The sequence below is a fragment of the Bicyclus anynana genome, chromosome 26 (assembly GCF_947172395.1).
Source record: "Bicyclus anynana chromosome 26, ilBicAnyn1.1, whole genome shotgun sequence".
NCBI classification, from domain to species: domain Eukaryota; kingdom Metazoa; phylum Arthropoda; class Insecta; order Lepidoptera; family Nymphalidae; genus Bicyclus; species Bicyclus anynana.
The window spans coordinates 7153837-7179236 of NC_069108.1; the positions used below are offsets into that span (position 1 = coordinate 7153837).

General features: G+C 41.7%; 1 protein-coding gene across 2 annotated transcripts in view; it reads left to right on the forward strand.

Moving 5' to 3' along the window:
• Positions 1 to 8487, forward strand: part of LOC112045789 (uncharacterized) — a 33290-nt gene extending 24803 nt beyond the window's left edge. The window contains exons 9-12 of one of the 2 annotated variants that reach the window (XM_024082114.2): positions 1661 to 1793; positions 3273 to 3381; positions 4140 to 4295; positions 8344 to 8487. In XM_024082114.2, the coding sequence (XP_023937882.1) occupies positions 1661 to 1793; positions 3273 to 3381; positions 4140 to 4295; positions 8344 to 8439 (494 nt within the window). In that variant the 3' untranslated portion in view covers positions 8440 to 8487. Of the gene's footprint in view, positions 1 to 1660; positions 1794 to 3272; positions 3382 to 4139; positions 4296 to 8343 lie in introns of those variants that run through there. The other variant, XR_008252183.1, reaches the window with a different exon arrangement.
• Positions 8488 to 25400: the final 16913 nt, after the last annotated feature.

A 25400-nucleotide genomic window follows, 5' to 3' on the forward strand; every position in this document is an offset into this window, starting at 1 on the left:
ACTCGAGAAAAATTTTTGTTCACCAGGATTTACACACTTGTGACAAAGTATTTATCAGGAACGACGCGGTGCGTAAGCCTCTCCAAGCGCCTTACGACGGTCCGTACCGAGTAATTAGCAGGACAGAGAAAGTTTTTAAGGTCCAATTACCCACACGTCAGGTTATAGTTTCTATAGATCGGTTGAAACCAGCTTATATTTTGGAGGAAAACGATAATCCCCAAAATACTATGTCGCCAAAAACTACGGAACCGATTTTAAAAAAGAAAGTCACAGTGTGTACGGTCCCTTATAATACCAACGGTGTAAAATGCAAAACAACGAGCAGTGGTCGCGTCAGCCGCGTACCTGCACGTTATGCTTAGTTGCATTATTGTTAATTGTTTCGTCATGTTTATAATTTTAAGAAATTAGTTGTGCAATGTTAAAGTAAAAACCATATTCTGTTTAAAGTAATTGTATTTGAAGGTGTTCTACAAAATTGTTTACATAATATTACACTTATACAAATTTTACATTGTCATTTATATTTTTTTTTTTGTTTAAATTTTTTTTTTGTTGTTAGCTTTACAGAGTTCATTAGTTTAAGTGTAACAAGTGTATGCTCCTCGTGAAACGTTTTGTCAGCATTGTGCTTATAGTGTTAAGAATGAAACACCCCTATACTACCTATACATTGTTTTCTGTAAAAAAAAAAAAAAAAAGGGGGTGGAATGATGTGGTGGTCACACACACATAGATTGTAAATGAAAATGCTACTTAAGCATTTTCGTAATTATGACGAAGTCGATACGGGCGGTTTGTCGCCAGTCGTTACCTAACCGTTGTAACTGATAGTCAATATAAGTGTTTTATCAGTGGAGCCTACTATTATTTATCACCCATAACCGCTACCCGGGACACGACATACCTTACTCAAACCCAAATATATAAGTATCCGAATAGTACTAAAGTGGTACAAAAATACTAACGCCTGAAAAGTGAAAGGTGAAAAATCATTTATTTCAAGAAGCCAGCATACACTATGTACGTCTCAATACTGACGCCTGAAAAGTGAAAGGTGCGCAACCGAGGTGCAGCAGCCCGCGCACGGTGAAAGGTGCGCAGAATAGGTTGCGCACAAAAACGTAACGCTGTCATTCGTTCATCGAACTTTACTGCCCATATTTTATTCTTACCGGAGGCTATGTATGAAAAATCGATTCTCAATCACAAAAAAAATAGCAATATAAATACATCGACACTAATAGAAACAAACAAGCCCAATAACATATAGTATATAGGTATAGTCGCCTATACAGCATACCCTATGTACGTCTCAATACACTCACAGCTAAATTAGAAAGTTGCGCACTAAAGGTGCGCACCAAAAACGTGACACTTTTTCGTTAGTTCAGTTGGTTTTACCCCTCGGATTTTTCTCATACCGGGCGCCTTATATATAAAAAATCGATTCTTAAGGAGTAAACTCCAAAAATACGACAAAAGTATTCCCGATTTCGTTAAAAGTATTCCCGTCTTATTAAAAAAAAAAACGAGTATAATATTGATCACAACATATTTTTAATTCGGCAGTATTATATGTCTAAATAATAAACCCTGAGTTTGTATGGAGATTGGGTTTCTCCTCTATTGTTGCTACTGCTAGTATCTATTGCAGGACCGGTGTCATCAGTGACTTGTATAGAGTTATCTCCGCACGGTCTACCTTACTTCCTGGCGGCCACCGACTGTGGAACCGTCAACATGTGCTCCTTGATAGACTACAGGGTTCTACTTACATTGGACTGCAGGTTAATATAGTCTTGGACTAAGACCAATTATAGAAGGACCTGTATCGTACTCTTAATCACGAACAAAATTGTCTGTCATTTTTTAAAGAAAATGAGCTTAGATTTTGTATATATCTTGTACTAAACTAGAAATTTTTCCCCTTTTTTACACAATTGAATTACACAAAAAGGTATTTTTACGGAGCTCTTTAACCGACGAACACGATTACAACTGTTTAACATCGATTCTATAGAGACAGTTTTTATAATCGCATTAGATCGTTGATCATATACTTTGACAGAAAAGTAACGTCTAACGAGGCAGGTCCTATACAATAATTGGTCTGAGGTCTTGGATGACTTAGGACTGTTTAGGACTTTGGTGTTTACTAAGAAGTAATATAGTTTTAGTATTTTTGTCTAGCCGTTGCATAATTTATTATCAAGTTTTTTCTAACCTATTTGTGTTTCGTTGTATTTTTAATTATTATTGTTATTATTCTCTCTATTTTTTGAAATTGATTTCATCATCATCATCATCATCACCTTACCCTTATCCCACTTAAGTGGGGTCGGTAAAATATGTCAATCTTTTCCATTCGTCTCTATTACTCGTCAACTCATCATCCACTCCTTTTACACACATGTCCTCTTTCACATAATCCAACCATCTCTTCTTTGGCCTTCCTCTCCTCTTATGACCTTCCACTTGCACATTCAACAGTTTTCTAGTAATATGACTTTCCTCTCTACGCATTACATGTCCATACCAAGCTAACCTTCTACTCCTCAATTTTTTTTAAATTGATTTATGTTTTGTGTATTTTGTGATGCCATTATTTTCGTATGTGTATTTGTGGATAGTATCGTTGTTTACATGCTAAAACTATTTTTACGTTTATTTTAGATTTAAGAGATAATATGTAAATGTTAACTATCCCTAAGTAATAAAAAAAAAAAAAAAGTCAGTGAAATCAAGTGATTAGATCTAGTCACGATTCTTGCAATACGTATAATATTTGAATTAAGCCCATTTTTGCCCCATTATGCAGTTTGTTTGCTAATGATGCTTAATATCACCCCTTAAAGGGATCGCTATGACCTTGTCCAGAAGGGGCGAATTCGTTGCGAATTCACACGCGCGTTGTCGATGTACTAGATATCAATACATCGCGTCCACAAGCATCGCGCGAATTCAAAATACGCGCGTAAATCGCGTACACTACGCCAGACTCTCGATTCGCGCGTAATACGCGCGTAAGAGTCGCCTTGTTGCATCCAGTTAACGCGCGAATTCTAGAGCGAGTGCACGGTCAACTCCATGTTTCGTACTGAATTTCTCTTCAAAGTTCGCGTGTTGGTACGCCCCTTGTGGTCGCGCGTAATACGTGCGAGAGAATCGCGGCGAATTCGCCCTTTCTGGACAAGGTCTATAAATTTCCAGTGACCATATATAAAAAAAAAAACAAATTAAACAAGGACATGTGTACATTGTTCCAGAAATGGTCCGTCATTGGCAGTAGAAAAATGTCTTTCAGACAGTAAAGGGAGATATTTGGGAAGCGTTTCAGTCAGTACTGGTTCATCGGAAGATTACAAAGAATCTAAGGTTAGAATATATATTTTTTGACTTAAATAGTTTTAACGGCCTCTGTGGTGGATTTACAAGATGGAGGTCCTGGGTTTTCTTAATGGGTCTAAGTCTGGCTGGTGGGAGGCCGTGGCTAGTTACCACTCTACCGACAAAGACGTACCGCCGAGTGATTTAGCGTACCGGTACGATGTCGTGTAGAAACCGAAAGGGGTGTGAATTTCCACTCCTTCTAACAAGTTAGCCCGCTTCCATCTTAGATTGCATCATCACTTACCATGAGGCGAGATTGTAATCAAGGGCTAACTTGTAAAGAATAAAAAAAGTGGTATGCGCAGCGGAATTACAAGACGGAGATTCGATCCCCGGCTGGGCCGATTGAGGTTTTCTTAATAGGCTAGTTGACACGTTTTTTATAAGGGTCGTAAATTGTTATCAAAATTATCGGTCTCCTTTTAAGTTAAAATTCTTTTATACCATGGCTTTGGTTCTTCTGCGGATCTCCTCATTTCTGATTCGATCACGCAGAGATACTCAAAAGCATAGCTCGTTCTATCGCCCGCTGAGTGACTTATTAGCCTTTTTATGAGGGCCACCAAGGATTTTTTGCAGATTTTTATTCGGGAGTTTAACAGTGGTATAATAAAAAATTGGATATTTTTAGTACATTTACATTTTCCGCTAAATTCAGAGTTAGCACTGGGTCAGGATCTAGCATTCTCCTTTGGCCTGTCTTGTCAAGTTAATGATGATAACCACAAAAATTGTAATTACAGCTACCAATCACAAGCATCGCCTGGTTACATCCAAACCCCTTCTGTATCACTGCGACGCTGGCGACCGGTGCAGTTGTGTGGGTGTTGACCCATAGCGACATGAGAGCTAAGTGCAGAGGCGACGGACTCGCTTGCACCACTAATGGAAGATCTTTGGTGAGATTCCCACATACGTACAATTGTTTGTATTGCAGTATAACCCATTAGGTGGACTGACGACATCAAGCGAGTCGCAGACATTCGCTGGATGCAGGTGGCTCAGTATCGTGATGTTTGGAAGTCCCTACAAAAGACCTATGTCCTGCAGTGGACGTCCATCGGCTGACATGATGATGATGATGAAGTACAACTGTAAAGTTTTTAAAACATTTAAATGATGTTTTTGACATTTTGGATTCCAAAACCCGTAGTTATGGATTTAAGGGTGACGATCGTCCCCTCAAAAAACGACAAACAATTCTACAGGTGAATTTACAGCACCTTGGGACCCCAATGTCCATCGGCTCTTCGAACTGTGTGCCCCGCCCATTGCCATTTCAGCTTCGCGACTCGTTGAGCTATGTCGGTGACTTTGATTTTTCTGCGGATCTCCTCATTTCTGATTCGATCACGCAGAGATACTCCTAGCATAGCTCGTTCCATCGCTCGCTGAGTGACTCTGAGCCTTGTTATGAGGCCCATAGTTAGCGACCAAGTCTCGGAACCATAGGTCATCACTGGCAACACGCATTGTTCGCAGTTGTGCTTACATTTACAAAATTGGACATTTTATGATTTCGCAAAATATTAAAACTTTCACTAAAGTGTTGAGCTGCTAAACGAACATTCATTATTTTGCTTTTAAAATGAATATGATTTTCTAAGCTTCTTAGCTAAGTAAAATTGTTCTTCCTGCAAAGTATGTAATTTTAAAATATTATTTCAATCTATAAGATTATAAGATCCATATATTAAGTGGTAGTATTTGTAATGTTCAAATGAGTTTTGCACTATAAGCTGAAGAGTTTGTTTGTTTGTTTGATTGAACGCACTAATCTCAGGCACTACTGGTCTGATTTGAAAAAAAAATTCTGTGTTAGATAGCCCATTAATCGAGGAAGGCTATAGGCTATATTTCCCCGTACTCTTGCGGGAACGGGAACCACGCGGGTGAAACGCGGCGTCAGCTAGTTTAAGTATATGGCATGGATCTACAAAAACCGCTGTAGATCTCTAATATAGTAGTTTTTAAATTATGAGGGTCCATACAATAGCCTAACTCTTCAGTCATGGCAATATTTTACTCTATACCATCGCAGGTTATTTTTTTTTATTTCAACGCCTGTGCTACCATAAAGAATAGAATAGGAAACACTTGTATTTGTTAACACAACACATTGAAGACTTAAAACTAACACACATCTTGTTCGCGCCAAGCTACCGCTTCCCTATCCTACTCCAACGCATCCAATAAGTACGTCTCTGTCCCGCATAATCCCCGTTATTCCAAAACGCCGCTGAAAACAAAATTAAATAGTCGCACGTAACCCATCGCAACATAAATACGTTTTTATGCGCACGCGCCGCGACAATTCATCTGTTTTTATGTTACGCTTTTATGCTACCAAAAACTATGTAATAAAACTTGGCTGTGATTGTGAGTGCGAGTGAAGATAAGAAGCAATTTTCCAGTAAGTCCTTCACCCCCTAGCAAAGCCAAACGCGAACACATCTTAATACTTATAACTATTATTTATAGAATTAAATGTGTTGTGCCATTAAAATGGATCCGACTCAGCTAGAATGTTTCTACCAATCTGTGGTTCCAATTGAAAATCAGCGCTACGTGTCCAAATTCAAATGGTCACGTAGCATTGTGCTGAGCTGGGGCCTTTTTCAGGTTATGCCGCACATCGCAGGGTATTGTCCTGGATGTCATGGTGTACTGGAGATATTGTGATGTGTGGCATAATTTCGAAATAAACGCATTTTTCTTTCTTTCTTTCTTTCTTTACCTTCAAAGCTGATATTCTGCCAGATCCCACCGAGGGAAAGACAAAACATAGAAACTAAGAAGCTTATAAACCTAATTTGAAAGTAAATAGAGAAAGCAGTGTAAACCCATGATGAAAGAAAACAAAATTAAGTTATAGAAAACAAAAATTATAAATAAACGTTAATAAAGCAACCCAATTCGAAATAATTTTTAATAAAATATTTTGTTACAAGTTTGCCACAAATTCAGACTTTTGTGAATTAAATAAAGGAGATGATCCAAAATAGTATGGAGCCCAGGATCAGTCATTGTACCCTGGCGGAAATAAAAGAAGATATTTTTTTTAACTATTTTTGATTATATAAACCTACGAATTTACTTTAATTCTTTCGAAATGATATTCATTATCTCCCAAAATATGCAACATTAATATGGATAATAATGGCGGATAGATGACTTTTTCGATTTGACGTTTGCTGTCAATTGTCATGTCATAGTTGCTCTATGGGCGCCATCTTGATATAACTCAAAAACTTGGGTTTTTATTTTATTCATTTCTTTTTATTTAGTTAGATTTATTGACCTTAATAATTTTTAATAAAATTCTTGTATTTTTTAAATTTAAATGATACGGGGTACAAGAGAGAACCTGAAATGGACCATCTCGTTTGTACGGAATTGTTTTTTTAAATATAATTTAGTATTAGCCATACGAATAGGAGGAAAATTCCAACACTTTGTAGATAGATAAATATATAATGATTTTACTATTAAACGTGCTTTTAGTATGGCAGGAGTATATCTTACTAAAAAATACCCAGTAGAGATTTTTCACGTAGTATTAAAATAAACTTATTAAAAAAACGAAAACATCTGTTGCCTCCTCATAATTCTCATTTAGATACACCATAATTTACATAGGAAGAATAAATGGTAATGAAATAATATATATTTGAAAATGAAGAATAAATAATATATATTTTTTGGCTACTGCGGTGACTACTACCAACTTAAAAGACAATTTTTATTACTTCGGTTAACTGTTCGTCAGAAAATGGAAGCGATTATTTGGGGGAAAAACTTTCAAAATAGAAAAAAATAATCTATGCTCGTGGCTCAAAAACAGGGTTATACAGGGTGATTCGGACTTTAGTGCGGACATTTTTTTTCGTGGTTCTGTATCATTAATAGAACATAAATCTACAAACAGTTCGATACATTTTATGTAATTTTTTTTTTCAATTTATGTCTCAGAAATAACAAAATAATGGACACATTCCCAAACAAACTGCGCAACTGCTGGCGGCACTTTGTAAGACGCCGACAAAGAAATACCGGCAGTAGTCATATCGCTTCGGCTTCGGCTGACGGGGGTGGCAGGGGTGAGGGGATCGAAAAATCCCTGAGGACGCCTGCCGAATTGCCGATGGGCGATTAGTGACAGACAATCTGCCGTCGCTTGCGCATTTAAGTCGAATCATCCTTTAATGCAAAAGTTTGCGTAATAATAATCATCATATGTATTTCATTATTCCAATCGAAAGTTTATAATTTTTATTATTACTACGCATTATTGATGGTCCTAAGCCCAATAAAGTATGAAGGGAAAATCGATACTCAACTCAAAAGTGACGACCTTTAATTATTATAAAAAATAATAGGTACAAAAATAAACGTAGAAAGGTCAACGGCCCTCGGCGCGGGCGCTCGCTAACCTAGTACCTACCAGCTGATTTTGTAGTTGCCTATTACTGTGCTATTACTTAGTACAGCGATAGGGTGACCCTCAAATTCTGTTTAAATGTTTAAACTTTAGCTAACGATAACTTTGTTATTGTTGAGTTAAAAAAAAAAAGAAAAAATACGTGTTCATTAAATTTTGTTTATGTACAAAATATAAAAATATCCGTACTTGAAAAAATTTCTTCCTGTATAATGATTATATAAAAGGAAAGATATTAGTAATTTTGTTTGAAAGCCCATACAAATCTTAACGATGATTATGTACCTACGTACCTATTATATCGTATTGTATGAGGCGTTTTTCAGGGATCCGCGGCAGCGCCGCAAATCTGACCCTTTAAATCACTGTAGCTCCGAAAGTAATGATCGCAGATAACCTGTTACTTTTACAAAATTGCTTTACTATTAGCATACTCTTAATTTATATATAATTTAAAAAACTGTCATCATCCCCATTAACTGAAACGTATTTTTAACTTGTTTCAGGCGCTGCTGACTATGGAAGGTGTACAAGTGTACAAACTGACTGATACAAACGAAAACTGTTTGGACCTTTTCCAAAAATACGTTGCACTTTTGTAGGTTCTTTTAGAATTTGAAATAAACTTTGACGTTGTTTTTTTTATTAAATCAGTCATTTATTCTATACAATTTATTACTATTATACACAAAGTAAGTATAGGTTCCTTTTATAATGAGTTCTTGCACGGGTGGTATTAATTAATTATTGATATTATTATAATAATAAAAATTTTAATAAAAAAAATACAGCCGACTTCAAAACCTAAAAACGTACCCACTAAACTAAAAAGCGAAAAATAACATCATAATATGTTCTACCTGCTGATCAGTATGAAGGCGGTGCTAAGCCGGTGATGTATTAATTCAAGCCATGTGAGCATATCTTATAGGTTTAGATTTTGCAGACAGTGTTGTTTCATGTGGTCCTGTCAGAAATGGCTTAAATTAAGACAACACCGGCTTAGCACCGACTTCATACTGATCAGCAGGTAGAACATATTATGATGTACCTCCTCCTTCTTGAAGTCGGTTAAAAAGGAGATATTTGTACGAAGTTCTTGCAACAGTGGTGGTATAAATGAGATGGTATTTGATGATGTTTTGTGTTGTAATTATTGATCATAAATTGTTTAATGTGGGCATGGAGACCATGTTAGGCAGGCGAGGTGAGTGTAAATGCATTATAAAGGGATGCTTTTTTTTTTTTTTTTAAAGAATATATATTTGCCATATTTTTTATAATATGACCAATATTCCCATTCCCCTCCAACTAGTTGGGAAAGACTGTGCTAGGAGTGGGTACAACAATAGACCAACGGGGTGAGGACTGAGGATTGAACCACCACCACTCGGTGATGAGTCCAACCCCTCTAACCGTTGAGCTATTGAGGCTTCTTTAAGGCCTACAACCAAGGTGACAAGTCCTGGGACCTGCTCGAGGTGTTTCCTCTACCACATAATTGACGGTACGTCACGGCACACTTTTACAAATTCAAAATTACCAATATTTATTCGTCAATAAAATCATGATCTTCGTAGGAGTCGTCTATTATTATTATTTAATCTGAGGTTTTACAGTAAAAAATATTACTTAGAATATAGACAATGCATTGCCGAAATGTTGTGCAGCATGATCAGATTAACTTAATTTTCTAGTATAATTTACTATTACCATTACACTAAACAAAATGATTTTAATGTATAGGTTTAAGGAAATACCCATAACTATAGGTATTTCCTCAAACACAGCTTCTTAATATTATCTAGCGAACTAAAAAACAAGTCCAAATCAAAGAATTCATTATTGTAAAGATGCATAGCACGATTAACGTAACAATTGCGTGTGTCTTTTTATGAAAAAATGGTGGTGAAAAGTCTTAATTTACGGTTGGGGCGAACTGGAAGTTTTACTCGGTATGAAAAATCTAATTTAGCTAGTAGCACAGGACAGTCAATAAGGCCGTTTACAATTTTGTAATGGCCAATTCTGCACGCTGAGGTCGAATGTAGGCTAGACCAAAGAATTCCACTAAGGCAAGATGAGTTATTGTTATTGCTCGAGGTTGCATTCTTAGTCGTTTGCTAGTAGCACTTTTTAGTAGTTTACTTCTTAATTTGTCTGGTGCACACTGCACGCTGACTTCACCACGTAGTCTTCTTCATATTCGATCGCCTCGTGCGCTTGCCGAGAACTTGTGTTAGAGTGGCTTTACTTCCAACTTGTTTAGTTATACCTGGATGCCTTCGCTGAATGTGGCGGTCCAAGTTTGACTTTGTTGATAGGAAATGGTGACATACCGAGCACTGAAATCTTGTTTTTTTTTATTACTGTTATTACTGTTTAGGTAGTTGATAAAATTAAAATTATTGTTTATTAATTTTTTTGGAACATTTAGTTTTCTCACATATTATCGTATGTGATGTGAGAAAACCAAATGTATGGTCGGATTTTCGCGGCTGATAGCAAAATAAATAAATTATAATCTATTAATTAACAAAAGAATAATATGAAAATAGCAAGGATAATATTTAAAAGAATAATAACAATAGTAGTAAGAAAAGCCGGTTCTGGCTCACTCCCCACTCCTCCAGCCCGCGGCAGCGGAATTTTTTTTAGCTAAGTTAGGTAATGTATTGAAAATCTATAAATCAAAAATGACTGACTTAGCTAAGTTAGGTAATATTTTTTTGTTGACAGCTAAGTTAACCTAACCTAACCTAACCTAACCCTCATCATCCCCGATCGGTATCCTTGGTGGCGCAAACGGAAGTGCCGCAGGATATTGCGTAAAGTGTAGAAGGCTCCACACAACACGCATTGCCTGCCGCACTTCCGTTTTACCCCCTTATCGTTTGCCCCCCTCGGGTCCCCGCGAACTTTGGCACTGGTGACTGGCGCCGGGGATGAAACGCGCGCCGTGAGTGTCGGGAGCGAAGCGCTCGATGATGGAGCCGTGGTCGGCGCTGGCGTGGTTGGCGCCGCGGGCGCTGCCGGCGACGCGGGTGTGATGGGCGCGGCAGTCGCCGCGGGTACTGCGTGCGCGGCGAGCGCCGCGGGTACTGCGTGCGCGGCGAGCGCCGCGGGCGCGGTGGGCGCCGCTGTCGCCGCGGGCGCGGGGGGCGCGGCAAGTGACGCAGGCGCGAGGGCGCTGCGGCCGCGGCTAGCGTCGCGGACGCGACGAGTGTGGCGGGCACGGTGGGCGACGTGGGCGGTGTGGGCGCAGTGGGCGCTGCTGGCGCCTTGCACTGGAGCGCCGCGGGCCGTCCCGCGGTGGTCGGGAGCGTGGCGCTTGCGGCGGGAGGATCGTGCCTCGGGCTGCTCGGCTGGGAGCGCTCTTCCTCCGGAGGACAGACGGGAGGGTCCTCGGGCTCCCTACCCCCGAAGCCGAGCTCCCAGGGCAGGATGGGACTGCAGCGGCCGACGCTGGAGGGTCGCGCTGGTCCGCAAATGGCGTCACCACTGTCGGCAATGGCGGCCGCGTGCCGCCCCATCGCGAAAACGCACTCCTCCAGGCGCCGGATTCGCGCTGAGTGGCGCCTAAGTTCTGCCCCGAGCGCGGCGCATCCGCCACATGATGTCAACAGGGTAGGCTGAAGAGACATTTTTTCTACACTGCGAGTCTACTGCGCGATGGTGGTATGGGAGTCGTAGCGTGCACTATAAAGCCACAGATAATACTAATGAGTAATAGAAAAATAACGTGAAGTTGACCGCAAACCAATGCAGCGCGAACGTCACGCCGGTGTTAACACTAACTCTCGCGGCCACCACGTGGTTACACAGTCAACCGATAGATGGCAGTTACTCTTGCTGACTATATAATTGCTAGATAATATTTAAAAGAATAATAACAATAGTAGTAAGAAAAGCCGGTTCTGGCTCACTCCCCACTCCTCCAGCCCGCGGCAGCGGAATTTTTTTTAGCTAAGTTAGGTAATGTATTGAAAATCTATAGATCAAAAATGACTGACTTAGCTAAGTTAGGTAATATTTTTTTTGTTGACAGCTAAGTTAACCTAACCTAACCTAACCTAACCTAACCCTCATCATCCCCGATCCGTATCCTTGCTGGCGCAAACGGAAGTGCCGCAGGATATTGCGTGAAGTGTAGAAGGCTCCACGCATTGCTTGCCGCACTTCCGTTTTACCCCCTTATCGTTTGCCCCCCTCGGGTCCCCGCGAACTTTGGCACTGGTGACTGGCGCCGGGGATGAAACGCGCGCCGTGAGTGTCGGGAGCGAAGCGCTCGATGATGGAGCCGTGGTCGGCGCTGGCGTGGTTGGCGCCGCGGGCGCTGCCGGCGACGCGGGTGTGATGGGCGCGGCAGTCGCCGCGGGTACTGCGTGCGCGGCGAGCGCCGCGGGCGCGGTGGGCGCCGCTGTCGCCGCGGGCGCGGGGGGCGCGGCAAGTGACGCAGGCGCGAGGGCGTTGCGGCCGCGGCGGGCGTCGCCGGCGCGGCTAGCGTCGCGGACGCGACGAGTGTGGCGGGCACGGTGGGCGACGTGGGCGGTGTGGGCGCAGTGGGCGCTGCTGGCGCCTTGCACTGGAGCGCCGCGGGCCGTCCCGCGGTGGTCGGGGGCGTGGCGCTTGCGGCGGGAGGATCGTGCCCCGGGCTGCTCGGCTGGGAGCGGTCTTCCTCCGGAGGACAGACGGGAGGGTCCTCGGGCTCCCTACTCCCGAAGCCGAGCTCCCAGGGCAGGATGGGACTGCAGCGGCCGACGCTGGAGGGTCGCGCTGGTCCGCAAATGGCGTCACCAATGTCGGCAATGGCGGCCGCGTGCCGCCCCATCGCGAAAACGCACTCCTCCAGGCGCCGGATTCGCGCTGAGTGGCGCCTAAGTTCTGCCCCGAGCGCGGCGCATCCGCCACATGATGTCAACAGGGTAGGCTGAAGAGACATTTTTTCTACACTGCGAGTCTGCGCGATGGTGGTATGGGAGTCGTAGCGTGCACTATAAAGCCACAGATAATACTAATGAGTAATAGAAAAATAACGTGAAGTTGACCGCAAACCAATGCAGCGCGAACGTCACGCCGGTGTTAACACTAACTCTCGCGGCCACCACGTGGTTACACAGTCAACCGATAGATGGCAGTTACTCATGCTGACTATATAATTGCTAGATAATATTTAAAAGAATAATAACAATAGTAGTAAGAAAAGCCGGTTCTGGCTCACTCCCCACTCCTCCAGCCCGCGGCAGCGGAATTTTTTTTAGCTAAGTTAGGTAATGTATTGAAAATCTATAGATCAAAAATGACTGACTTAGCTAAGTTAGGTAATATTTTTTTTGTTCACAGCTAAGTTAACCTTTTTTTTTTTTTTTTTTTCAAGCTGGGAAATGCTTTTATGCATCCCCCTCGGAAATAGTGGCATAGGCTGGCACTATTTCCGAGGGAGTATGTGGGACTCACCGGCTGCGAGTCAGCCAGAATACCCACTAAAACCCAGCTAAATTCCATCGCCTCGCCTGATGCCTGAGTTCCGGGAACAAAACAGCTAAGTTAACCTAACCTAACCTAACCCTCATCATCCCCGATCGGTATCCTTGGTGGCGCAAACGGAAGTGCCGCAGGATATTGCGTGAAGTGTAGAAGGCTCCACACAACACGCATTGCCTGCCGCACTTCCGTTTTACCCCCTTATCGTTTGCCTGGGAGCGCTCTTCCTCCGGAGGACAGACGGGAAGGTCCTCGGGCTCCCTACTCCCGAAGCCGAGCTCCCAGGGCAGGATGGGACTGCAGCGGCCGACGCTGGAGGGTCGCGCTGGTCCGCAAATGGCGTCACCACTGTCGGCAATGGCGGCCGCGTGCCGCCCCATCGCGAAAACGCACTCCTCCAGGCGCCGGATTCGCGCTGAGTGGCGCCTAAGTTCTGCCCCGAGCGCGGCGCATCCGCCACATGATGCCAACAGGGTAGGCTGAAGAGACATTTTTTCTACACTGCGAGTCTACTGCGCGATGGTGGTATGGGAGTCGTAGCGTGCACTATAAAGCCACAGATAATACTAATGAGTAATAGAAAAATAACGTGAAGTTGACCGCAAACCAATGCAGCGCGAACGTCACGCCGGTGTTAACACTAACTCTCGCGGCCACCACGTGGTTACACAGTCAACCGATAGATGGCAGTTACTCTTGCTGACTATATAATTGCTAGAGAGGATTCATTAAATAATACATACAACATTTCTTTATACTGCATCGCAATTCTTTGTACCATATAAAAGAATATTTATTTATTTATTCGATCGTTGTTGTGAATTAAAGATAAAAAGTTGTCTCTGAAATCCAAAAATGCTTTGTGACAAAAGTTACATTTGGCTTTATCATTTTGAGGTCTATCAAAAACTGCCATGCCTTTGAAGATTTTCTGTCACCTCCACCAAACATCCTACGTACACATGCAAAAAAGCAAAATAATAATTATTATTCTAGAATTTCAGTTTGCCTGTTTGCCTGCCTACCATTTCCTCGTTTTGCCTTCGAAAACGAGGAAATGGTAGTTTAGTTTGCTTATCTTTCAAACACGATACGCATTGTACCTACTGTTTCAGGATCCTTAAAACACACTTCCAAACGTAGGCAATTCGTTGTCCAAAATCGTAGCCCGTTCACTTGAATCGCTTGTGTCACTCGGATGTTCACTTCACTTCGTTTCGAAGTTAACTGCCCCGAACCATTGCGTTCTTCTCTCCATGGGGAGAGTCGCGACCAAGGGGCGCGCCTTCTGCGCGAGGGTCAATCGCCAGCTATGAATATGAGCTGCGTCTTTGGATTGGCTCTATGTTATAGAGCCGTTTTGGGTAGAGCCATGTAGGCTTAGGGAAGAAAAGGTTCTTTCGACACCTTCTCGAGGTGCTTCCCGCTTGTGGGAGGCCCCGGGAGGGTGTGTGTGGAATTTAAAACCACTAAGTGGTAGAAAGGGGGATTGTGCTGATTGCGTCTCAGTACGGCCAGGAAAACGCAGCCCGGTCTGCCTTTTCTGGCGTTAATGGGCCTCACGAATTCTGCCTCGAAGTCTCTGTCTTTGAGGTCTTCGGTTATCTCTTCTATCGAGGTGTCAACTGGGAGTCCACGTATGGCGACTTTGAGCCGGCGCTCTGCAGGGAGGCAATACGTGAATATCTTTTTACTACTTTGTACTCTTGGTCGTCTCTTGGCATGAACTTTACTCCACGGCCGAATGGGCGCGCATTCGGGGTGCGGCCGCCCAATTGTTTCTTGAGTTCCTTGAAGTGGTGTGTCCAGTACGGGAGACACTCCACGATCAAGGGCGGGAATCTGCTCGGCTTCGGTACCGCTTGGCTGGCGCTGGAAGGGCCGGCGGCGGGCGGCGAGGCGGTCCTCGGCGGCGGCGAGCTGCGTGCGCTGTCCGCGTACGTCGGCGAGGAGGCGCAAGCTCCATCGAGCGAGCGAGCGAGGCATGTTGGCTACAATAGGTTGAAAATGAGCCCTTCTTCTATTATAATTGTTTGCGATGACAAGTTCTGCTAAACTGTTGTGCAGTCTGCCTCGTTCATGTATTATGTCAAGGTAATCCCTTGCATGTACGTTGTTGTCTACCAGAACATGATAGCTATTAAGTAATGCTGCTGCGATACTGAAATACTCGAGCATGTTATTAAACGCCCGGTTACTGTGTATAATCCTGAGCAAACGAAAACCTCTTAAAACGACCGTTTATCAATTCAACCACCCAACGGCATGTAGTAACAAGCCTGGATTTATTGGCTTGTTCAGTATTAGCTGAGTTTCGTGGTGATATTTTGTTTCTGGCAAGTGTGTCACATAGCCACATGACTCTAAATTAAAAATCAAAATCAAAAATCATTTATTTCAAGTAGGCTCAATTTACAAGCACTTTTGACACGTCAGTTGACTATTTGTAAAGATTCTACCACCGGTTCGGAAGGCAGGTTCTGCTGAGAAGATACCGGCAAGAAACTCAACAGTTGCTCTTTTGAAATTAACTTTGGCATCTCGGAAACCACGATCTAAAATGAAGATATCACCAGGGTGGTAAAACCAATGAAAAACGCTTTCGTCATTATAATTGTTGCATTATTAAATAGAATTATATAACATGAAATTAATGAAAGAACGATAGTATTGTTGATTTATAAATTTAATTTAATCTTTATATAGAAAGATTTTTTACAACTGTTTTGTATTGAAAACTTTTATTGACAAGTGAAAGAAACATAGACAAAAAAAATATAGTTAAAAAACTAAACAGAAAATTTCTTATAATGATTGTTTATGGATTGAACATAAGTTGCCACCCCAAATATGAATAAAAAAATGAATATTAAGTAATTAGTAACTATAAACTACTTAATTGAGGATGCAACCCATATTTACAAATTATAGTTTTTTCTTATAACTATTTACTAAGCTTAAGAGTTAAAAATTACTATATAGAATAAAAAGTATATCATATATAATTAAATATAGTAAATTAAGTAAAAATAGAGTTTTAATTATCAGCATATAATTATTCATTAATAGGTAGAGGACATATTCGCTTATAAGACCTTTTAAAAGTTTTTTCTGAATTGGCAAACTTTATTACAATTCTTGCCATTGGCCATTGAAGTGGAGCCATATTATCATACTTAACAATAACTAAGTCACCTACTTTCAGATTATCATTAGGAAACTTCCATTTAGGTCTATTCTGCAATTGACATAAATAATCTTTTGACCAATCTTTCCAGAAGTCTTGACTTATTTTTGTACAAATATTCCAAAATTTTAAACGATTGATTTTAACATTAGTCAGGTCTGGAGGGCTACTATCAACTTTAACCTAGCGATCCAAATCCGACGCTATTCAACTTCGGTGCCTATATTGAATCGCTTTTAATTCGTACCATGACATCTCCTAAACTGAATAGCATTTGAATCGTCTATTGTGAATGAATGATCGACATTTGTCTCTGATCTGCGGTTGAATAGCAATATGTTTGAGAGAGACAACGCTACAAAAAGTTAAAAGAAAAGCGCGAACTTTGAATTTATTTTGGTTTTAACTTAGAATTGTTAGTTTATCTTTAATATTATAGTTAAATTACTTAACAAACAATGTATGCTGTTAGTATAATATCAGTTACGATTCATTACGCAGTGTAGGTGGACTGACAGAAGTACCTACCTACCACTTCAATACAAGAATTTCAAGTGGTATTTTTTACAGAGAAACACGAGACTTAGAGGTAGTTCGCCACATCTATGTTTACACTTCTTAAGCCAGAACATTTGGCCCTAATATTTTGTCAAAAAGTTGTTTAAATATATATTATTTTATAAAACTTTTGTCTGGCACAGAATGCACAATGTACCTATTTTTTATTAATACACTGCACTTACCTGCTACACGCATTGCATTTTAATTACTTTACTAAATACACTGCACCACATTACGCACTTTTTTGTTTACGCACATACGGCTTATAAAATTAGCACCACTTCTATAGACATCCACTATTAATGGTCTAAGACTATAAATTAAACAAAGTATCCTTTTGTTCCCAAATGAAGCGTCGTCTTTGTTTACGCGTACTTACTATTTATTTCACTATCGTTTTTCATAAAATCGAAAAGTATTATTTATCAAACATCACTACAAGCTTCCAGAAATTATTTATTTACCAATACTAATACTAATTTATTAATTTTTAATAAATTATAAGTAAAATACGTGAAAACGATTCAGTTCCAGCCACAATATAAGTAACTTTATTTGGTCGGCTCAGTTTGACAGCTTAACGATTCAGTTTAGGTTACAAGATGACTTCATAGTACGAGAAACCGTATGAATGGATTCCGTTAGCGACTCAGTTTAGGTTATTTTTCGCTTCAGCGTCAATTGGTCGGATATAGGACTTCGTGGTACGAAAAATCGAAGCAGTTCAGTTTAGGTCTGCAGTTGAGTCGCTATTATAGTTGATGGTAGGTATGCTGTTTCTGGAAAACTTGTAATAGGCGCACCTATAAGAAAGTGGCCAAGAGTTAAATATGTCATATCAGAGACATCCTGGCTCAAAGGAAGCAAAGGTCTTGAGTTCAAAATACCTTCAATTTGAGTCACTACAGTATATAACTCTTCAAAAGTGAGACTAAGGTCTCCTACTACTCTTTTAAAATGAGACTTGAAGTTTTTTACCCCTGCTTCCCAGAGTCCCCCAAATTCTGGAGAATAACTTGGTATGAATTTAAACTTTATAAGGTTTGTGGAACAAAAGTTCTCTATATCTTCATTCTTTATCTTACATGAGTATGCCTTATGCAATTGATTGGCAGCACCAATAAACGTCATGCTATTGTCACAGAATATCTTTGTTGGCATGCCTTTCCTAGCAAACAGTCTTTTTAAAGCTGCCAAAAAGGTCTCAGTAGTGAGATCGCTTACTACCTCAAGATGGACAGCTTTTGTCGAAAAACATACAAATAAAGCAATATATGCTTTGGTAATTAAAGGCTTATTCGAGCTATTTTCATGTTGAAGGGACCACAAAAATCTGTTCCTATAAATTGAAAAGGGCGTGAAATCATTACTCTTTCAGGAGGAAGTGAGCCCATCAACTGAGATGCAACTTTAGCCTTAAGACGTGCATCTCACACACCTATGGAGTACCTTTTTAATAGTTCTAATGCCACCAATAAGCCAGTACTTCTGCATTAAGGAACTAAAGACTAGCTTAGGGCCAGCATGTAAAAGGCGTAAATGTTTTCTATTAATAATTAATTCAGTTACATAACATGACTTGGGCAAAATTATGGGATGCATTTTATTATATGAAATGTTTTTAGCATTTTGGAGCCTACCTCCTACTCTAATTATACCATCTTGGTCCATGAAAGGATTTAAACTGGCCATACCGTGCTTTAAATTTTTCTTAGAAAGAATGATTTGTTTTTCTTCAGTAAAATATTTAGATTGAATAGTTACAATGATAAATGTATGTGCATTTTCTAGCTCTTTTGGGCATAATGTACCATAAAGTTTTTGTTTTTGCTTAGGTGGTCCATCAAAAGATTCCTCGAATCCTGGCAGGGTCGCCATGAGATGTGGGGCTCTGGGCCCTTTGAAGGTTTTACAGGATATCGTCCTATCAATAGAATGTGCTGTGTTGCATTTTTAAACAATTGAAAGCGGCTGGTGGCACACCGCGCGTTATTATAAATCTATACTTACTAATATTATAAAGCTGAAGAGTTTGTTTGTTTGTTTGATTGAACGCGCTAATCTCAGGAACTACTGGTCTGATTTGAAAAATTCTTTCATTGTTAGATAGCCCATTTATCGACGAAGGCTATAGGCTATATATTATCCCCATATTCCTACGGAAACAGGAACCGCGCGGCATCAGCTAGTATATGATAAAACTTGGACTACACCGAGCCTTACTACATACCGCAATTATTGTTCCATCGCAGCAAACATATAAAAAAGGGTTTAAAAGATTTCGGAATTTATGGTTACTGTAAGATTTTCGTTAAAAAAAGTAATTTGTGCTCTTCTGAACATAAATGTATGTACCGTCAATAGTTTGTGATCGCCTTTCTTTCTTTGTTTGGATTGTTAAAAAAAACGCTCGGGTACCAAGAGATTTCATTGCGCCACTTTTTTTTTATTTTTTATTCTTTATAAGTTAGTCCTTGACTACAATCTCACCTAATGGTAAGTGATGATGTAGCCTTAGATGAAAGCGGGCTAACTTGTTAGGAGGAGGATGAAAATCCACACCCCTTTCGGTGTCTACACGGCATCGTACCGGAACGCTAAATCGCTTGGCGGTACGTTTTTGCCGTGGTAGGGTGGTAACTAGCCACGGCCGAAGCCTCCCACCAGCCTACCACCACCACTTTTTCTCTAGTCAGGTGATCAAATCCGACACGGGATGGTTGTGGCAGCGTGTGGTACATCAGAAGATTCCAGGTTCGAATCCTGGTCGCCATGAGATGTGGGGTTCTGGGCCTCTTGAAGGTTTTACAGGATATTAATAAAACACGACTGTTTGTGGAAGGTACGATGTATTCTCTCTTAAGTAAAATGATCGTCCCATTGTTATGGGTTAGGTTAATAATAGAAGATAATCCAGATTACAATAAGTTTAATTTACAACTACTACTATAAAAATACAACTACTTCAATAATACTACTAACTACTTAGATAATACTAACTACTTGACTATTTAAAACTGATTTCTTTGCGCCACTTTCTCTAGTCAGGTGATCAAATCCGACACGGGATGGTACAAAGTCACTTAATAGTGCAACGCAAGCTCATTTTAAAGTTGTAAAATATAGAACGACAAAAATATTTTTCAAAATAATAAACAAGTGAAGTTGGTACAAAAATATAGCATCAAAGGAATGCACACTAAAACAATAAATGCTACGGAAGTGTAAAACTGTTCTAAAAATCTGTTCTAGCAGCACTAAAACTGGTCGAATTGAGAAACCTCCTCCTTTTTTTGAAGTCGGTTAAAAATAGACCATGTGCGAACTTTCTTAAAGACCGCTATAGGGTAGGTACCTGCGAGGACTGGCAACGGCCAACACAAAAACAAAAGGGGTCGGTCGGACCTTCTTTTTTTTAAAGACGAAGAATATATTATATAAAGTGTAAAATGTTTTATGACCGATTCTAAATTTAACACTTCCTAGATTTAAATCACTGAATTTACTTTAGTGAGTTGGATTTTTATGAAACACTTTTGTAAAGCACTACTGATAGACTGATGGTCTTCGGGTCGCTGCTAGGACGACGGCTGATTTGCAGTCTGCCGATGATGACGCGCAGCACGAACCTCCCAGGAACTAACTAGCTGATATATTTGACTTGCGTCTAATAGGTACCTGCTCGTATATAGCCATATTTGTTGCGCTAACGGCGCGGCGTTGAAAGCGTCGTCCTTTGTTCAGGCTGAAAACGCAAACCGTCGAGATTTAGATAACTTGGTTTGCTTACGGATTTTGACTATATAAATATTGACTTTGGCTTGTTTAACGGACTCCGAGACTTTTCATCACGATAACTTGGCTCAACGAAATAAGGATTTCGCGTTACGTTTTATGAGTAACTTGGCTACCTGAACTGAATTTGTATCTTTCAAAATGCCTAAAAATCGAAACTAAAGTGTTATTTCGGCTGTATAATTGATGGTAAGTACTATTAATAGTGTTTTGGCGTATGTAGTACATAAGATAAGACATCTTATGTACTATATACACTATACAGACTCTGGAAAACACCCATGCTCATCACACATTAATATTTTCCAGTTGTTGTAATCGGGCCTTCGGCCGTGGATGGATTTCAAAATACGTCAAGACGTCGCATAGCGGACGAACTAATTATACGCATGTTTTGTCGGTATTAGAAAGTATATAGTATTATAAAGACAGCTTAATGGGTAATTGTTATTACGACTAACCGGTAGTAACAGGTCCTTATAACATTAGTGGTAGAGTTAAGTAAATAGTTATTTTATTTTTGATTTTTATTGTGTCACCATGGTCGACACAAACAATGTCCAGGAGCAAATAAAGCGGTTATTGGATCAAAACAATGCTCTAATTCAACAAAATAATGAATTAAGGGAACAAATAGGTAATCCTGGAAGCAGCAATCCTACCGCGCAGGCCATGCGACCCAAACTTCCGCCCTTCTGGCATAACCGACCTGCTGCTTGGTTCAAGCACATTGAGGCACAATTTAGTATATCTAACATTTCTACTGACGACACTAAATATTACCACGTGGATATGAAAACGTCAACAGAGATAGAAGACCTGACTGATGAGCTTCCACCAAAAGGCCAACGATATAACTGGATCAAAGAAAATACGATCCTTCGATTGTCACCTCGAAGACTATTATCAGGAGAAGAATTGGATGACAGAACACCAACCAAATTCCTAAGACACTTAAGAGTCTTTGGCGAGAACCATCAGAGACGAGAAAGTATTGCGTGAGTTATGGCTTCAACGGCAGCCGCACACAGTCCAATCTATATTGAAGGCACACATGGATGTGAGCCTAGATAAAGCTGGAGAACTAGCGGACAGCATTATGGAGGTAAACCCTATTTCAGTCAGCGCTGTGACCACTAACAGCCATTCGCAACAAACCAATAAACACACCAGAAACAAACACTCTCTTGCTTGAGTTAGTTAAAAAGTTCGACACACTGATATCAGACTATTCGAGGCAACGGCATCGATCGAGATCTAAATCTAGAAATAGAGCATCTACTGCCCAAGCAGACTGTGTGTTGGTACCACACAAAATTCAACACCAAGGCAACCAAATGCATTCAGCGTTGTTCCTGGATTGTGTTGGCATCGGGAAACGAGAGTGACCAGTCAGTAGAGGCGACATCTGACTGCGTTTACACTGGTCGCCGCCTTTTCATCACAGACAGGAGTTCCAAGTGGCAATACCTCCTGGATTCAGACCTGTGTTGTATAACAAGAAAGCTTCTTGGCAAGGAACAACACACAACATCGTCCGATTTATCAGCTGCCAACGGTTCCACTATTAAAACATAATTATGGCAGCCGAACGATGCATTTGAATCTTGGTCTCCGCCGTGACTTTAGGTGGAACTTCGTTGTCGCCGATGTTGATACAGCAATTATCGACGCCGATTTCATGGCCTACTACAACCTACTCCCTGACTGTCGCAATCGCTTACTGCGATGCGGTGTGACTGGATTAACTGTCCCAGCCTCCGTGTCAAACGTTTATCAACCAAGCGTGAAGACTATCGATGAAGATTCAGCGTACCATAAAATCCTTGCCGAGTTTCCATCCATTACGAAGCCTCCAGGTATTCACCGTGAAGTGAAACATAATACGGTTCACTACATTAAAACCACAGATGGCCCTCCGGTGGTATCACGCCGTCTTGCTCCACAAAAGCTACAGGTTGCCCAGAAGGAGTTCGTAGAAATGGTACAAGCTGGCACCGCACGCCCTTCTAAGAGCCCATGGTCATCACTACTACATTTAGCACTCAAAAAGGACTCTTCATTTCGTCCATGCGGTGATTATAGAGCGCTTCCAATAGCAGCAACTGACGTTTGTAAAACGGCTATCATTACGACATTCGGTTTATTCGAGTTCCCATTTATGTCTTTCGGCCTACGTAATGCAAGACAAACATTCCAGCGCTTATTAAATTAATTTCCTTATAAATATGATAATGAATTACACAAAACAACTAATAAATCAATTACACAAATAAAACAGATAAAAGCAATTACAATTTTAAAACCATTATACTAATTCAGGTGAGTGTGTGCGTAACTTTGTAGCAGTGTGATTTTTACGAAAGTTAATTGTTTATTCAATAATATATCAAAAGCTATTGATCTGTATCCACTGCTCTGTTCCTGGCAATAGCAACCCGTGCTACTCTACAAGTCAACCTGAGCAGCGCCTCTCAACCAGAGGCTCCACCCAGAATGGAGGGTACAGAGCCCCTGCACAGCCTCACACGCAACTCCTGTTGGAGGTCCTCACGGGCCGCGTCGTATTGAGGGCAGTACATACGCACCCCGGATCCTGCTTGCGCTTGAACCTATGCAGGTACTCCGCGAAACCTCCATGACCAGTCAGCACCTGGGTGAGCACATTGAGGTCGATGGTTTTGACCACTTTGTAGGCAAAGCGCACATCCGGCAGAAAAACTTTTGTTGTACCCGCGGTTTCTTCGGACTTATACTTCTGGTCCCATTCGTCCAGCGACTCTTCACGGAGTAGTCGCTTGACGAATGACATCGGGCATCGATCATAGTCCGGTTTCTTCTTTAACCCCAAAACCGCCTCTCTCGCGAGCTCAACAGCTCTTTCGTTTCCTTCCAGCCCCGCGTGCGCTTTTACCCAGAACAGGGAAAGTTCCTTGTTCTGGGTGTGACATACTTTCAAGTTGTCGCGGATGTTATTTACGAGGGGATGGAAGGAATTACGCCCGACCACCGACTCGAGCGAAGATCTCGAGTCGGTCTATGTGCCGATGGAAGCTTCCGGGCGTCTCGTCGCGAGAGAAACAGCTCTGTCCAGGGCAAGAAGCTCAGCCTGATAGACCGAGCAGTGCGCACTCAACTTTAGCTTGACGGCTTTGGTTTCGGCCTCGCGATTCCATATGGAGATCGAGGAACTAATCTTGCCGTCAATTTTACAGCCATCAGTGAAGATGCGCACTGCTTGAACGTTATTACGCTCAAGGTCGTCACGGTCAACCAGGCTGTTAATCCGCAGGCCGAGCTTTCCGGTCGGATGTAGCCTTGCACAATACGGCACTCTCTCGTCCATCTCTCTGTCGCCAAGCAGTCGCTCCGACACTCCCCTTTTGGCCTCGTATAGGGACACGGCCTCACGAATTCGGAGATCCAATGAAAAAAAGCCATGGCAGAGTTCAGAGAGACGGTACGGTACGACTTGGTAATTTTCTGGACAAACCCTCTCTGAAGCGTACTCAAGCGCTTTCGCACCCCGAGTATCCTGGCAGCGGGCGCCCAGGCACTGGCGGCGTACAAGACTATTGGCTCCACTACTGCGGTATAAATAGTTTTTATGTCTTGAAGGTGGAGTCCCCAGCTCACCCTGGCAGCCCTCGACAGCTGCTTGATTCTTCAATTCTCTTGCAAGTGTTTTTCACATGAGAGCTGAAGGTCAGGTTGCTGTCTATCGTGAGCCCCAGGATTTTTATTTCGCCAGAAAGGTCAACGCTGGTCCCGCCCATGTTCAGGCGCGGGGAGTCGTACTTCAGTTTTCGAGTTAGCACCATCGCCTTTGTTTTGTGTGGTGCAAACCTCAACTTGTTTCTGACTCCACAGTCCCGCACATAGGCGAGAGCAGCATTGGCCCGCAGCGAAACCAACCCCGTGTCGCCGTCGAAGATGAGGACAACATCACCAGCAAAGGCTTGACAATGTTCCCCCTGTTCTTAGAGGCCCCGCAGTAGTGGATCCAACAAGAAGTTCCATAGGATGAGACCCCGATGGAGCCTTGAACCCAGCCTTTGGTGGTGTTGCGTATGTGTCCGGCTCCCGCGTATCTCACCCTCACCTTCCGATCTTGAAGATAGCTGTCAATCATTCTGCGGATGTTAACGGGGCACTTTTCCTCAGTCAGTCCGACTTTGATAGCCGGCCACTAGGCGCTATCGAGGGCGCCCTTTATGTCTAGAGAAACAACAGTCACGAGTCTCTTGATCGAGGTGATCCCGCGAATGTGCATCACTAGGTCATAGAGAGCGTTCTCCGTGCTCCTCTGGGGCATAAAGCCATACTGGAGATTACTAATCCCGCCGTTGAGACGTGCCGTTAGGTACTGTTGTGTACAAAATGAATCACATCGATACGGGTCGAGTAATTGACGAAGTGCGAATTAGAAGATGTTTATGGGACCCGGCCGATGATTTTTATAAGAATAAGGACGCAAAAAATAAAGCCTGGGAAGAAATTGGAAAGGAATTGTGTTGTGAAAATTTCAATACAGAC